Below are 14,746 nucleotides of genomic sequence, written 5' to 3'. Positions count from 1 at the left end.
AGTACCATAGACTGGGTGGCTTAAACAACAGAAATTTATTTTCTCACAATTCTGGAGGCAGAAAATCTGCAATGAGGGTGCCAGCAGGGTTGATTCCTTCTGAGGCTGCTCTCCTTGGCTTCTGGATGGCCACCTCTTCCTTGTGTCTTCACATGGTCTTATCTTTGTGTATGTCTGTGTCCTTATGTCCTCTTCTCATAAGGACACCAGTCATATTGGATTAAGGTCCACTCTAATGACCTCATCTTAACTCAGTTATATCTTTAAAGACTCTACTTCCAAATACAGTCACATTCTGAGGTACTGGGGGCTAGGACTTCAACATATGAATTTTGGGAGGACACAACTCAGCCCATAACAGCCTCTGGACTTCCCTCACTTGTCCCTCTCCTCTAATCCCCTTGTAGAGTCTTGCCTGACTGCTCTTTCTAAATTGCAAACCATTCACCTAATTCAAATTCTTAATGGCTCCCCACTGCCTAAAATAAAGTAAAATCACCTTAGAATGGTGTACGGTTGTGACACAAAATGGAACCAGAGGGAACATTAGCTCCCACCCCACTGCGAAGAAAATGCGATCTGAGTCAGAATAAGGCCTTGCTACGCAACACAATTCCAAGTCGAGTATTCCCAAAACTGACCCCATCCCTCCCAAGCAAAGATCTGGAGCCCCTGTAGAAAGCATAACAAAGTTCTTTTCTGCTCTCCACCCTCCAGATTCGCCACCTGGCACCACTAGCCACTTAAACTAATTTACATTCGGGCTTCACCCAGCAGGCTGGCTCCCAAGCACACCAGCCTCACTTTGCTTTTGCAGCATTAGCGTGAGTTCCCTCTAGCAGGCATGCCATCCCGCTAACAGCATGATCATCCTTCAACCCAGGAGGTTTGGCATCTCCCTCTATGAGTAAGCTCAAGCATCTTTTGTTCTCTGAAGCTTCCGTAATGACCTCCTCCCGCTCCAGTCATTCTTCCAACACACACGTATAGGCGCGCGCGCACACGCACTGCCGCCACCACCATCCTATCGCAACCAGCACCTGCCCCGTGCATCGAACGGCATTATAAATGAGCCCTCAGCTTGAGATCAGAGACTGGGGCATGTCTATGTACCCGCAACCTCTGGCACACTAAGGTTTAACTGTTTATTGAATGAAAGCTAGGAGTGGATGGGAAGGAAGCCCTTGAGGAGGGGGGAGCTTCATTTGGCTGTGATTTAGCAAGGTAAGCAGAGACTTTGTGAAGATTGCATTGGTGGGCCATGCCCTGGAGGCAGTGCCCCTGCTGCATTTCAGGGCTGCAGGCTCCCTCTCCCTTGTTTCCCAGTCTCCCATCTTTCTTTTTCCCCACCTCTAAATCATCCCACACGCAGCCGCTAGAGTAAGGGCTCCAAATAATGGCTGCAAACATGACCCATGTGACTTCTGCTGTTTGAAAACTTTACTAACCACCAAGGAAGTTCAAAACTAGACCTTCCACCACTGCCCTTCCTCTAAGCTTGTGACCAAATGTATTTTTCATTTGCCCCAAATGCAAAGAGCATTTCCCTTTCATGGGATTTTTTCCATGATGCATTTTTTTCTGGAATCGTACCTAGATTTTCGGCCTGGTGCAGGCACCTTTCAAGGTCCCCCAAACCGGAAGTAACCTCTGCCACTCTCAACTCCCCAGACATTGTTCTATGCTACTTATCAAGTTCCACTGTACATCACGGTTCCTCAGTCCTCATGTTTACATAATGTATAGTACGTACCTCCCCTCTTAGATTATAAACGTCTCAAAAACAGTGACCTTCTTACTCATTTCTTCTTCTCCTCACAGCAAACTGTAAATGTCTATTCAATGTATTTAGAAAGGGCTTACAATTCTTTAAATTACTGTTATCAACATTCATCCAATAAAAGACTAGAACATCTCAAAGCGTCATTTGAACAATAAGGTATAATAATTTGCTCTTTGGTTCAGTTCTGCTATTTTCACTGAAAACATAATAGTCAGACTGTGTTAAGAATAAAAATTCAAACACTGTGTCAGCTCAAAGAAACACAATACCAGTAATTGGAAATGTTTCCATCTTATTAAATGTTCATTCTTTTAGGAACCATTTGTAGGATTTAAGGAAAATAAGAGGAAGAAGGAACAAGTCCTATGTTCAATAAATATTCTTTATTTATATTTACTGACTTATTTAAATGAGCAACTATGCTTCTTAAAAGATAACAGGGACATAATTTGAGAATTGTGGTGTCACAAGCTAATGGGACACAAAATGATCTCATTTGGGGACATACACTAATGTTACTGAGCTCTGCCTCAGAGACAAGTATTGAATTCCCTGGTTGTTTCTCAAATGAAAAATGGTATACACACTTTCAATTGTAGTGTCCAGTTTGTAAGGAGAAATAAATGTACTCTCTCCATTAGTGGAATGAATTAGGTGGATGACCTAAAATTTTCTGAAGTTTTGGGTTCTTCATGTCAAGAAGGAAATTATCCTAAAGATATGCATACACCTTCAGTAAGCTATTCTGGAAATGTCAGTGTTGGTAGCTTATAGCATTTCATGTAGCCTGCCAAGAAATGGAACAAATATGTTCTTAAGAGGTAATTTGCTGAAATGAGAATATTAAGTTTCTGAAGTATTCTGCTAGTTAAATGGTGCACATAAATGCTCACAGAATTCATGCCCAGACATCATCCTTATTGGCCCTACTAAACCCAGCAGGTATGACGTGTATAGCTATTTACAGTGCTATTAAATGTGAATATTGCATCTCACATCTCCATCCTTAGAAAGCTTTCTATATCAATCTTCTACGGAACATGGGTCTTTCTCTCTGGGCAGATTATGAAGAAGACTTTTTTATTTTTTAATGTAAGTTGGTTAAATAGCTTAAGTCAGGGAAAATTTTCTCACATTGAGATTTATTGGATTGTGAGTAATCTCTCAAGGGAAGTGCCAGAAGCCCCATCAGCTGAGTTATTTAATTAAAACTATTGTGGAGTAAGTAGAAGAGATGGTGCCCAGGGGAATAATTTCGCATTGATCCCTGAAGGATGGGCTTGATAGTCTTAAAATTCTTAAGGGTTTCAAAATCTTAAATGTCTTCAGAAATGTTCTCGAAGGAACAGAAAAGCTATCCTGGTTGCAACCTCCACTCCCTATAAAAGCCAAACAAAAACAAAAACCAGCAACCAAGAGCAGAGCTTAGAGACAAGTCTTCTTTCTATAAACGTTGAACCAGCTGCCCCTGGACAGCATCAGCTCAAAGAGAAAGCGGGCTGCACAGCCCTAAGCTTCTGGTCCTGAGAGCTTGACCTTTCTCCTTCTTTCTTCAGTTATTTATTTTCCTTGCGCGTCTTCGTTTTTAAATTTCCCAAATCCAGCATTTTTATCTTACAAAATTTTTTTATCATTTTACCCTCCGTCAGGACTGTGGTCTGTCAGGATGCACATCCCCGTAAGGTCTCTTTGAAGGTCCCTGACGCCTCCCCCTAATCCTACGAGAAATTTCCGAGAGAAGATGCGGTGAACACAGCTCCATCGGGGCTGTTCTCAACCTTTGACGAGAGGAATTTTTTTAAGAGAATCTAGAAGCCGAGACGGTCCAGGGGAGGGTCTCAGTGTGCGTGGGCCCAGCGGGTTCCGATTACCCGGAGGGGCTCTTACTCGCGAAGCCACAATCCCCGCCCCGCGCTCACACCGCACACCAGCAGCACCCACTCTGCAGAGGAAGCGTGTTCCAGAGCCCGCGGTTGGCAGCCGCCCAAGTGCTGGGGAGAGGGGGGTTGTGGTCACAAGTGATAGAAGAGGTGCAAGTTGTCTTGATGGCTGAGGGCCGAAGGAGGAAAACCCAAGAACTGTGTGTCTCCGCTGCGCAAAGACCGTCTCCGAGGGCCACAGGGGAGCCCGTGCTTCTGCTTCAGCCGTAGTTCATCCTCGAGCCACAGCCACCCTTATGCCATGGTCATCTTGGAAATAACAATAGCTGCTCAAGGAAGGGTAGGGCTTGTGGAAGCAAACAAAACCACCACAGGCTAAGATCACAGCCAGGTGCCTCCCCTGCTCTGGACCGCCTGAGTGGATTTCCCAACAAGTCTAGGGAAAATGTTCTCTTCTGGATGTTGACCCGGCTGAGAAGTGGGAAAGCCTGGGCGGCCTCGCAGGGCATGGAGGTGGCACAGTGGACACAGGCCTGTGCCCTCAGGTGGACAAACAGAAAAAACTACTCTCACCAAACCCAGATGTGTATTTGTTCCTTATGTTAAACTTTACCTGCCATTCAATTGTTGAGTCTAATTTTGTATATAAATCCAGTATTGCCTTGTTTCAGAGTCGTTTTTTATGTCTCCCTTTTTGATTTTTGATTACAGAGCTTTACCCCAAAGCCTGAGCACTGAATCTCATGGTGATACGTGCTCTCAAGCATCTCCTCCCTGGCTTAGCGAACAGAAAGCAACTCAATGAAAACAACCTTGGCCCGGGTCTGGTAAGTAGTCCACTTTCCGATTCCCATTAATTTCACCCTTGAGAAGTGCAGTGACCGTAACCTTGCTTTCCACGAGTCTTAAAATGCTCTTTACCATTTGCCTTCTCTATGTACTATTTTATTTCATTAAGGAGTGAGATTTCTCAGCCTTTAAAATGTTTTTGTTTTCATCAGTTGGCTATTTCTTATTGATACTGCCTAATATCTTTTCTCTTCCTTAAATGAAAAACTACTGAAATGTAACATTTCACAGAACCCTTTTTTGTTCTCATATATGTATGTGTATAACACACAGTTATACAGATGGGGAAACTTTCAAGACTGATTTCTGAGCTTGTAAGAATGGACCTTAAGAGAGTTTATTATTTATTAATATTATCTATTGTTATCTGTTAATAATTATTTATTAATTCTTTAAACAGTAGATATGAAAGAATTTTTTTCTTATTCTTCTACCTCACTTGAAAACAAACAAACAAACCCAACCTCAAAGCAAAAGAGAAGCATCTGACGGGCAAAGCTGAAAGAATCCAGCAGGGACAAAACATGCTGGTATGTATTGGTGACCCATGTAACAGGAGAGTAAGAAAGACTCTTTTTCCACGGCCTCTTAGCCCTGTTTGGAATTTCCACTGACTGGCAAAGAAGGCTTTTAGACAAAGGCTTCCCCTCCATCATTTTGCACCTTTCACTAATATATAAGGTAGTGCAGTTTTCTTCTTTCCTTCTGAATTTGCGATAGATAACACACAAGGTGAAATGAGAGTATGAAAATATTCTCAAGATATATTGCAAAATACAATTGCATAACACATTTGGATTCCTATGCCTTTTGAAGCATTAAGTCAACATGTTGAAATAAACCAAGCGATGAATTTTAAACCAGAATAAACTGCATTCATTGTTGATCAATCCTATGTGTTGGCTTGCAAAGTAGGTTAAAGCAGAGCCAAAGTTATCTATTTTTTAGATAATATTTAAAGCAATTCTCCTGAATGCTACTCTGCTCAACTCCATGTCCAAATATTCTGACTTACCTCCTTCAAGGTAAATTTCAAATTCCCCCCTTTCAGGGAATCTATCCTGAGTTTCCCGGTTGAAAGTAAATTCTATCCTCTGAACTACAATAGCACTTACTCTTTACTTTACGTTATAATTTGTGATATACAACTTTTATCTCCCCTAATGCTCTGCATACTGTTTAGGGCTAAGATCATGTCTTTCTAGCTTCCCCACCACAGACATTATCTTGAATATAGTAGGTTCTCAATAAGACTTGATGAGTGAATTAATGGATAAGTGAATTCGGTCCCACAAATCAGCACACCCATTTCTACCAGCCAGATCTGGGCCGCTCCCCCATTTCCAGATTTAAATAAAATTTAAATCCGGAGATCACTCCAACATTAGAAAAAAAAAAAAGTAACTGGCAAGAGAAAAGCAAATACTGACGTTGACGGGAATAGAGATAAGACCCACCTAAGACCGAGCATGGATGACACACAGGGAGCCTCATCCCACCCAGCAAAGAATGAAACCTTAAAAAGGAGACAGTGAGGAACAACCTCTGTCAAAGTTGAGATGGGGGGGTTGGAGTGTGGAAGATCACAGAGTGGGAAATCTGTGTGATACAGCAACACAGAGCACCAGAATGTGTGGAGGGGACCATCTAACCCTCTTCTGTACACATGAGCTAAGAGGAAACCCGTCTGGCTCCTACACCAGTTACGCGTCTGTCCTGCATCTCGAGTCTCCCCCGCTTCTTCCCTCCCTCCCCTCGCTATGCCCTCTCCAGTCTTTAACATGAATGCTCCCCCCACTTCGATGTGACCATCGTTCAATGCCACGGCCTCAGCTTCCGTCCCACGTACAAGTAGTTTCTTAGTGAACCATCTTCTTCACGTTCGCTGGGTGATTATCCAGACGACTCCAAAATTGGTATTTTCAATCCTGAACTTCATTATGGTTTGTCACTCCGTAATTTCAGCCGTGAGCTGGTCAAAGGCTACTTTACAACTCAGTGCATCTGAAACTGAACTTATTTACTCTCTTCCAAGCCAAACTGGTCTCTTAATTTCCCATCTTTTTAAGGGAAACCATCATTTTTCAGTCCCTGAATCATAAAAACTTGGAATCCTTGTTTTCCCTCTTCCAGCCCTCCAGGCCAAATCAGAATGAAGATCTTACCCTTAACTTAGATAATTACCTGTGAACTGCTCAAAATTGCAATTGTATCCTTCTTCACTGTTTTTATTAGAAATTCAATAGATTTGAGAGAAGTTTCATAAAACATTTTTAAGACAGATGGGAAATAAAACACCTGTATAAGAAAAACACCTGATTGTGAACTTGGAAGACCCTTGTATTCCTTCCTGGTTCTATCTCCTTCCTGCCTGTGCTTCGGAAATCTGCTTTCCTTAGACTTTTACCACACGTTTGTATCTATAAGTAGCATATTGTTTAGTTGCATGTCTCTAAACTTTGAAGGAAAGGAATCATCCCGTGTGTTTTTTTGAAACTTGCTATTTTCTGTCACACAATGTTCCCAAAATTCATCCCTGTTGATGAGCATCGCGATCATTCATTTGTTGGCTATCACAGTGATCTGCTGCCTTACACATTCTCAGGCATTCCTCCTACATGTGGGCAATCCCCAGAATATACAATAGAGAGAAGGATTAGGTCTTAGGAATGGGGTTCTTTAACTAGCTAACGCAATATCATTTTCCAAAATAGATGTGATGGTTAATTTTAGGTATTAATTTGGAGGGTGGTTTTAGATAAGATTAACATTTAAATTGGTGAATTTTGAGTAAGCAGATTGGCCTACATAATGTGGGTGGGCCTCATCCAATCACCTGAAGGTCTGAATACAACAAAAAGACTGGCCTCCCTGGCCTCCTTTCCGCCTGCATCTACACCATCATTGGTTTTCCTGGGTCTCCAGCCTGCTGGCCCACACTGCAGTCTCCATGATCACATGAGCCAGTTCCTCTTGATAAATGTCTTTCTATACACAGACACATCCTATTGGTTCTGTTTCTCTGGAGAACTCTGAATATTACCAATACCAATAATACAGTAGATCCACCAACTTACACTCCTACCAGCAGTGGATAAGCGTTCCAATCCATAAAATAATAGTTGTTCACCCTGCCCCTTAAACTCTTCCCCTTCTATAAGGATGCAACTAGTTTAATCTTCTAGGTGGTAAAAAAAAAGTGGTCATTATGTGTCTCTCTCTGAAAACATTCAGAGACTTCCCACAGTCTATACTGCAGGGTCAAGTTCCAACCCCATTAGGCTCAGCAACATTGGGCCGTCCCATCTTTCGAAGTTCTTCTCCGACATCCTCCTGCCCCATGGGCTTTGGCTTCTTTTTTAAACATAGGATCTACTGTATAAAACCTTACCTGGGGCCCCAGAGCACCTCTGCTGTAAGAGCAGAGAGAAGGTCCCACTGTCACAGTTTCTTCCTCACCCTCAAGGCTGTCTCTCAGGCGGTGAGGGGCCCTGGAGCCCAGGTGAGACCTACCCCTCCTGGAGCTCTGTCCTCTGCGTGAACCAGACTTCCTCATGCCTTCTCCACACCATCAGTTCCCCCGGAGACGCCCTTTTCTCTTCTTCCCTCACACCAGTCTCTCTATGCTAAAAAAATTCCTGGTACAAACTATTATGTATTAAATAAGCTACAAGGATATATTGTACAACACAGGGAATATAGCCAATATTCGATAATGACCATAAATGGAGTATAAGCTTTAAAAATTGTGAATCACCACATTGTATACCCGTAACTTATATAATATTGTACAGCAACTCTACTTCAATTTTTTTTTTTAATTGTTCATGTTCACTCTGCTGGTGTCAAGCTCCCCTTCCTCTCATTTCTGGCTCTTTGGAAACATCAGCTGGTTTCATCCTGGTGCTGCGGCTTGGCAGCTCAGCAACCTTGAGTTGGTTAATGACCCTGAACTTCAGTTTCCTCAGCTGTATAATGTGAGCATGCTAATCTCCCGCCTGGTGTTTCACAAGCATTAAACGAGAGGACAGGCATTTACTTCACACACAGTAGGCACCTAATCCGAGTTAGCTAGCAGAGTTTTTGGGGTGCATCATACATTTGGGGGGACATTTCCGTAAATATAACTACATTTGCCCTAAGTGACTAGTAAAGCCAGAGACACATGGGTTACGGTAATTTTCTCCACAACCCCACTTCCACCGCAAACTCTGCCATGAAAGGGCTACCTTTGAAATGTCACCTCTCAAGTCGCCTCAGCATATTTTTCCATGAGGCAGTGAAATAAATGCAGCCATTCTTGCCATTAAATGCTCTAAATCAGTTACTGATTAAGAAATGCCTGTCCTGAAGGTAACACATGTTTTAACATAATTTTGCATTAACAATATCAGTTATCCAGAATAAGACATCCAATTTGCTCTTCAACTCTGGGCTGAAAACTCAAGGGGGAGGGAGGCCAAAAGGACAAGCAATGATGGATGTCTCCTCATTCAAGGGCCCCCGCCGGCTCCTATGCCCCCTAAGCTGGCACTTTCCATCCTGTAATTGCAACTCTATCCAATGGACACAAACGAAGTCTGAGAACTTGAACAGATTACTAGACCTTACTTCCCTTCAGTGTCCTCACTCGAAAATCAAGGTTACATCCACAGCCAAGTGTGCAGGGGGCGTTAAACGAGAAGACCTAGGTAAGGTACTGATCAAGTTCCTCACACATCATCAGCTTTCAGTGAACAGGAGAAATCAGTATATTTAGAGAGCATGTGGCTCAATTCCTTCACCTTTTTGCAGATCTTAACGATCTATTATACAGATTAAGATTTCCAGATTCCAAGTCCAATCTTTCACTGTTAAATAGATCATCAACTCCCCCTTTATGTTATACAAGCATGTAATATTTGTAGATCCTGATATGTTGTTAATAAAGCACACATGGAAGAATTTAAGTATATTTAAGGTTAATTTAGTATATTTAAGGTTAAGTATATTTAAGTATATTTAATGTAAATACAGCTACTATATTTTATAAATTCACTACCTTTCTTAGTTTAAAAAAAAAAATGAAGCTCTCCAAATCTCAAAAGTGAATGAAATACTCTCACTGGCTGGTTAATGCAATCTATTCTTTAAAAATACAAATGATCAAAAACAACAGCAAAATATGTTTAAGAATACCATCAGACTCTAATCTGAACTAGATGGAGAGTTGGCCGCCCCTTTCTTGGCGACTGACTGAAAATCTCACCACTGTTTTTGAAAAAGCCCCATGAGGCAGAGATCTCCCTTTTCCTATCCTCAAAATAATAATAGGAGAAATAAATCTGGATGATAAAATTAAGAAAATATTGCCAAAATCATTCATACATGATGCTAAAAATCCTACTTTGGTGTGGCAACCATAATTTAGTTCTCAATAATTTAGTGCTACCCTCTATCCTAAACCTTCACAAGAGGTCAAGCTACCTGTTTTTGTTTTGTTTTGCTTTTAATAAAAATTGCATATGTTTAGGGCATATACAACAAAATGATATGTGGAATGATTACTATAGTCAAGCTAATTTACACATCTTCTCCCCATATAGTTACCATTTTTTGGTGATAAGAGCACCTGAAATCTACTCTCTTAGCAAATTTCCAGTGTTCAAGACAATGATATTAACTATCATTAATGTCTTCGTGCTGTACATTGGGTCTCTAGACTTGTTCATCCTGCATAACTTCAACTCTGTACTCTGACCAACATCTGTCTCCCCCGTTCCCCACCTCCCCACCCTGGTAACCACCGCTCTACCTGTTTTCTTTTTTTCCTTCTTTTTTTTTTTATTGGGGTATAGTTGTTTTACAATGCTGTGTTAGTTTCTACTGTACAGTGGAGTTCCTTGTGCTATACAGCAGGTTCTTATTAGTTATCTATCTTATACATATTAGTGTATATATGAATATATGTACAATATCTTCTTTAGCCATTCCTCTCTTGATGGACATTTTTGTTTTTTTAATATTTTAATTTTACTGGAGTATGGTTGATTTACAATGTTGTGTTAGTTTCAGGTGTACCTGTTTTCAATTGGTTGTTCTTTACAGAAATCGGAATACCCGATTTGGGACCCAAACTACAAAAGCTCACCACACGAGGCAGGGTGGGGAGGGGCATCTATCTCTGGCCATGGTGGCTCAGGCCACGTGCCAAACAGCTCACACCTAAGACCCTTCCCATCCTCTCCGCCACCTGCATGGCTAATCAGAGTGGACTATACACTGAAGACGCACAAACAGCATTTCACAGGTGGCTGCACACGCAGCAAATGAGACCCTGGGGGGCAAAATGGAGTCTGTAATAAGTAAGTACTTAGCTGAAGAGATTTTGCTAATGGACACTCTGTAAGCCTCACCCATATACACAGAATTATCATTGAACTTAGGTACACCTAAAGAGAAAGGGAAAACTAACACATGGGAATTTTTCTTACTTCCTGACCATTAGATATTCCTTATATTAGTACTTTAAATTGTTCTTTTATAATATGGATTTCTTAAAAAGAAAGCACTATATCAGGTGGTATTTGATGTGCTCTGCTGGATGTCTATTTGGGATACAATTTGAGAGACACCAGACAAGAAACACACAGTCCCAAATTATTTCTTTCCCGAGACTATCTCTGACAACTAAAACTTTCATCACTAGTCATTTTGTATCAAAAGCCTAGGAAATAATAATAGTGACAGTAATAATAATACCTACCATTCCCCGACTACCATGGGCCAAGTTCCTTACATATAAGATCCCTAAACCATTCAACAAAGAGAATGGTATTATTAACTCAATTTACTGTTCAGGAACCTGAGATTCAGAGGGACTGAGCAGCCAATATAAGGTTATAAAGGAAGTAAGGGCTATAAAACCCAAGTTTTTCCAACATACCACACCCAATCCATGTGGCTATTACTTGTAGGACTAACTAAGCGTCAAAGCACAATCACTGGTAGACATGGCAGGAAATACTTCAAGAGATCATTAGATTCTTTCTGAAATGACAGCCTGCAATTCCTGAAGCATCTTCTCTAGTGAAACTTGGATGAAGCTAAAAACAGAGCCAGTGCTTGAACTCTGCCTAGGATTCACTAATAAACCCAGATTTGGTGTTACAGAAAGGACTCTGAACAAGCAGGGTTGGAAGCGAAAGGAAATGGGACTACGTCACAGGAGGTGTCTGATCCCTGAACCCAAACATTGCCAACATCAGCTTAATCTACGTTCAAGCTCTCATTAAGACAAGATAAAGCCTGTGCTTTCTCCCATGACATTCGAATTCAAGAGACGCTTCTTCTACTTGGAAATGATAGCACATTAAGAAAAACGGAATTGATTCACAGTATTATTTCTTTGAAATAATAATATAGAATCTAGAAATGGAATTGGAAAATGGCACAAAAATATGATAAAGCATTTCACAGCTTCTACCTGGTCTTTACAGAAACAAATATTGTAGATGGGTAAAAAGGTAAATAAAAATTTCACTTACCTGATGGAACCACCTGTATCACCTTTTCCCAGGTTCCATGTGGGAAAGTATGAAGAAAGCAGGAATAGAAGCCAACGTCCACCTCAGAGGCATTATGGAAGGACAAGGTCATATCGTTAGAGGCCGTGGTTGAATTTGAAAAGTAAACCCTATCAGCGTACGGCTCTCTTATGATCACACGGTAAGTAGGGTTGAAAATGGCTATGGACTCTCTCTCCAGTGTCTTGATCTTGAACCACTCCATCTGGGTTAAAGTGTCCTTTGATGGATACACACATTCTAGGGCCATATTCTTAGCAAGTTTAACAGTTGTGTCCCAAAATATCTCTTCACATCGAGCTGAAAGACACACCATCATGTGATCATGTGAATTCAATTAGACCTGATGATTGAAACACCAAACAGACATCTGAAGCTTACTCTAGACCTAGCAAGATAGTAAACTGAGATCATGGTAAAGGCTAACAGTTTCTACCTTAGTCTAAAAAGGTTTCCACTGCTGATAATTGGTATTTACAACTTGTAGTTTTTCTGAACAAGTGAGAAATTATCTAAGCCAACTAAGAGCATTATAAATTCTGAACAAGTCACACTATAAGACTAAAAAAGGAGTAAATTCTTTAAATGAAGACATTATCTTTACCTTTGTATACATAAAGAATAGCCAAGAGGAAAGTAAGGTAATCCATCTCTGGAACCTGTTTGGGAGGCCAGTCTAGAGAAAGACAATTTTATAATGTCACATTGAGAGCCCCAGCACGGTGCACTGTTTCCTTCCTCTCAGATCCTATCAGCAGTGTCTTCTTTATCTGAAGTATGAACACAGGAAAAAGGTCTTAGCTTCAAAGTCAGGTTTGCTCTCGTACAAAGATGGGCAGATTTGAGTTACTTCTCTCTCGGGGAAATAGCTTATTTTCAAGCTTTCATTTTCTACAAAGATTCATTCATTTGAACAAACATTCTCTGAGTGCATGCTCTGGGCCCAACTCTGCTCTAGGCGATGAGGATACAGCAATAAATTAAAAAAAATATATCCTTGCCATAATGGAACTTACATTCTAGTGGGAGGAGGCATAAAATAAAATAAAGAAGGACAAAATAGAGTTAGGTGGTAAGTGCATGAAGAAAAACAAAGCAGGAGAGTGGGGACCGGGATGGGGTGGTAGTGTTTCCCCCCGGGATAGGAGGGCTGGGGAGTCTGCACTGAGAATGTGACATTGGGGCAGAGTCTACAGGGCACGGGGAGGGGCCTGCAGCTCCACCAGCATGGACGGCCCACGGGGCATGGCCTTCCTGTCACATCTGCCTCTTCGCTGACCTCAGGCATTTGCTTTGGGGGTGATGAAGGGACCGCTGAAGGCCCTCCAGATTCCAAAGTATCGTGGCTCAGGGAATATACAAATCACCATTATCGTTGATTTTTTTAAACTTTTTATTTTGAAATAATTTTACAGTCACAGGAATTTGCAGAAATAGTACAGAGAGGATCTGTGTACCCTTCACCTAATTTCCCCCATGGTTCCATCTTACATAATCTTAGTAGGTGCGTCATTGCTCCCTTCCCTCTCTTATAAAATAACAGTTCAGTTTCCTAAGAACTTGCTGGGAACGTATAACCATGTCAGCATAAAAATATATTATTGCCTCTGTAACAAGAGGCAACAATGTAAGAATGCATTTGACCCCTGATGAGAGGGTCAAAATAAAAGGGGGGTAAAAATTGAGAAAAGGGGGAGCAGGCACCACTAAAGACAAGTTTGCCTAATGCTGACTCTAAGCCTATGTGATTCCATCCAAAAGTTCACCAGCAGGTGTCCTCTCCTTAACAACAGTATCTAATGTGGGAACTTTCTCAGGAAACATGAAATCAAATATGAAATAAAAAATGTAATGATAATCAGAACAAAATTATAATGTGTCCATATAATAACGTATAGTGCTACCTTATGGTTACAGAGCATTCTATTTTCCAAAACCTTTCACATCTATATTATCTGTGCCTATAACAGCTCTGTGATATAGTCAGATGAAGTAACTCTCATCTCTGTTTTGTAAGTAATTTAATGAAACAATTTGACAAAAATTTTACTGAGCTCTACCAGGTACCCTGCTTAGGTCCTGGAGACACAAGCATGAGAAAGACACAGTCTCTGCCCTCTAGTCATGTATAAAGTATTGGGTCAGGTAGATTAAAGGAGCAATTCGTTATAATAAAACTAGATCATTTCTTTGATCAAGTTTTACAACATCCCAGAGAGGAACAATTCATTCTAACAGATTTGGGGAAGATTTTGTAAAAAAAAAAAAAAAAAGTGCACCACATCCTGGGCCTTCCAACCTGAATGAGACTTTCCAAGTAGAGAAATGAGAAGAGGAGATAAAGGTGCAAAAACACGGGGCATTTTCAGGAAATGATGTGATTACCGTCTAGTGGGTGGGAAGGGACAAAAATGAAATTGGGTCTTGTTTGAAAGTGTCTTGAATGACATCCATAAGGGAGTTCAAACTTGACATCTTGCTTACATCTGTCACTCCAGCACCAAGCACGATTCCTGGGACATGTGTCTATGGCATAAGCAATAACAGCTCTAGGAGGAACTTGTTTTAAAAAATCATTGTAGCTGGAGCCATTGGGAGGAGATGGGGACAGACAGTGACAAGAGATCAGATTGTGTAGATAGATAGGATGAAGATTTTGATACAATTCT

General features: G+C 41.1%; 2 protein-coding genes across 2 annotated transcripts in view; both read right to left on the bottom strand.

Annotated features, from left to right (window-relative positions):
- The window catches only part of CD226 (CD226 molecule), an 84,954-nt gene extending 72,200 nt beyond the window's left edge, over window positions 1-12,754 (bottom strand). The window contains exons 1-2 of the mRNA XM_082415941.1: window positions 12,682-12,754; window positions 12,039-12,377 (exon numbers count right to left, since the gene is read on the bottom strand). Of these exons, the coding sequence (XP_082272067.1) occupies window positions 12,039-12,377; window positions 12,682-12,727 (385 nt within the window). The 5' untranslated portion in view covers window positions 12,728-12,754. The remainder of the gene's footprint in view (window positions 1-12,038; window positions 12,378-12,681) is intronic.
- A 21-nt stretch (window positions 12,755-12,775) lies between these two features.
- Window positions 12,776-14,746, bottom strand: part of RTTN (rotatin) — a 178,148-nt gene continuing 176,177 nt past the window's right edge. The window contains exon 51 of the transcript XR_014251465.1: window positions 12,776-12,847. The gene's annotated coding sequence lies outside the window, so the exon portion shown is untranslated. The remainder of the gene's footprint in view (window positions 12,848-14,746) is intronic.

This window comes from Balaenoptera physalus (assembly GCF_965194825.1).
Source record: "Balaenoptera physalus genome assembly, chromosome: 12".
Classification (NCBI taxonomy): Eukaryota; Metazoa; Chordata; class Mammalia; order Artiodactyla; family Balaenopteridae; genus Balaenoptera; species Balaenoptera physalus.
This window is presented reverse-complemented; position numbering and strand designations above follow the sequence as displayed.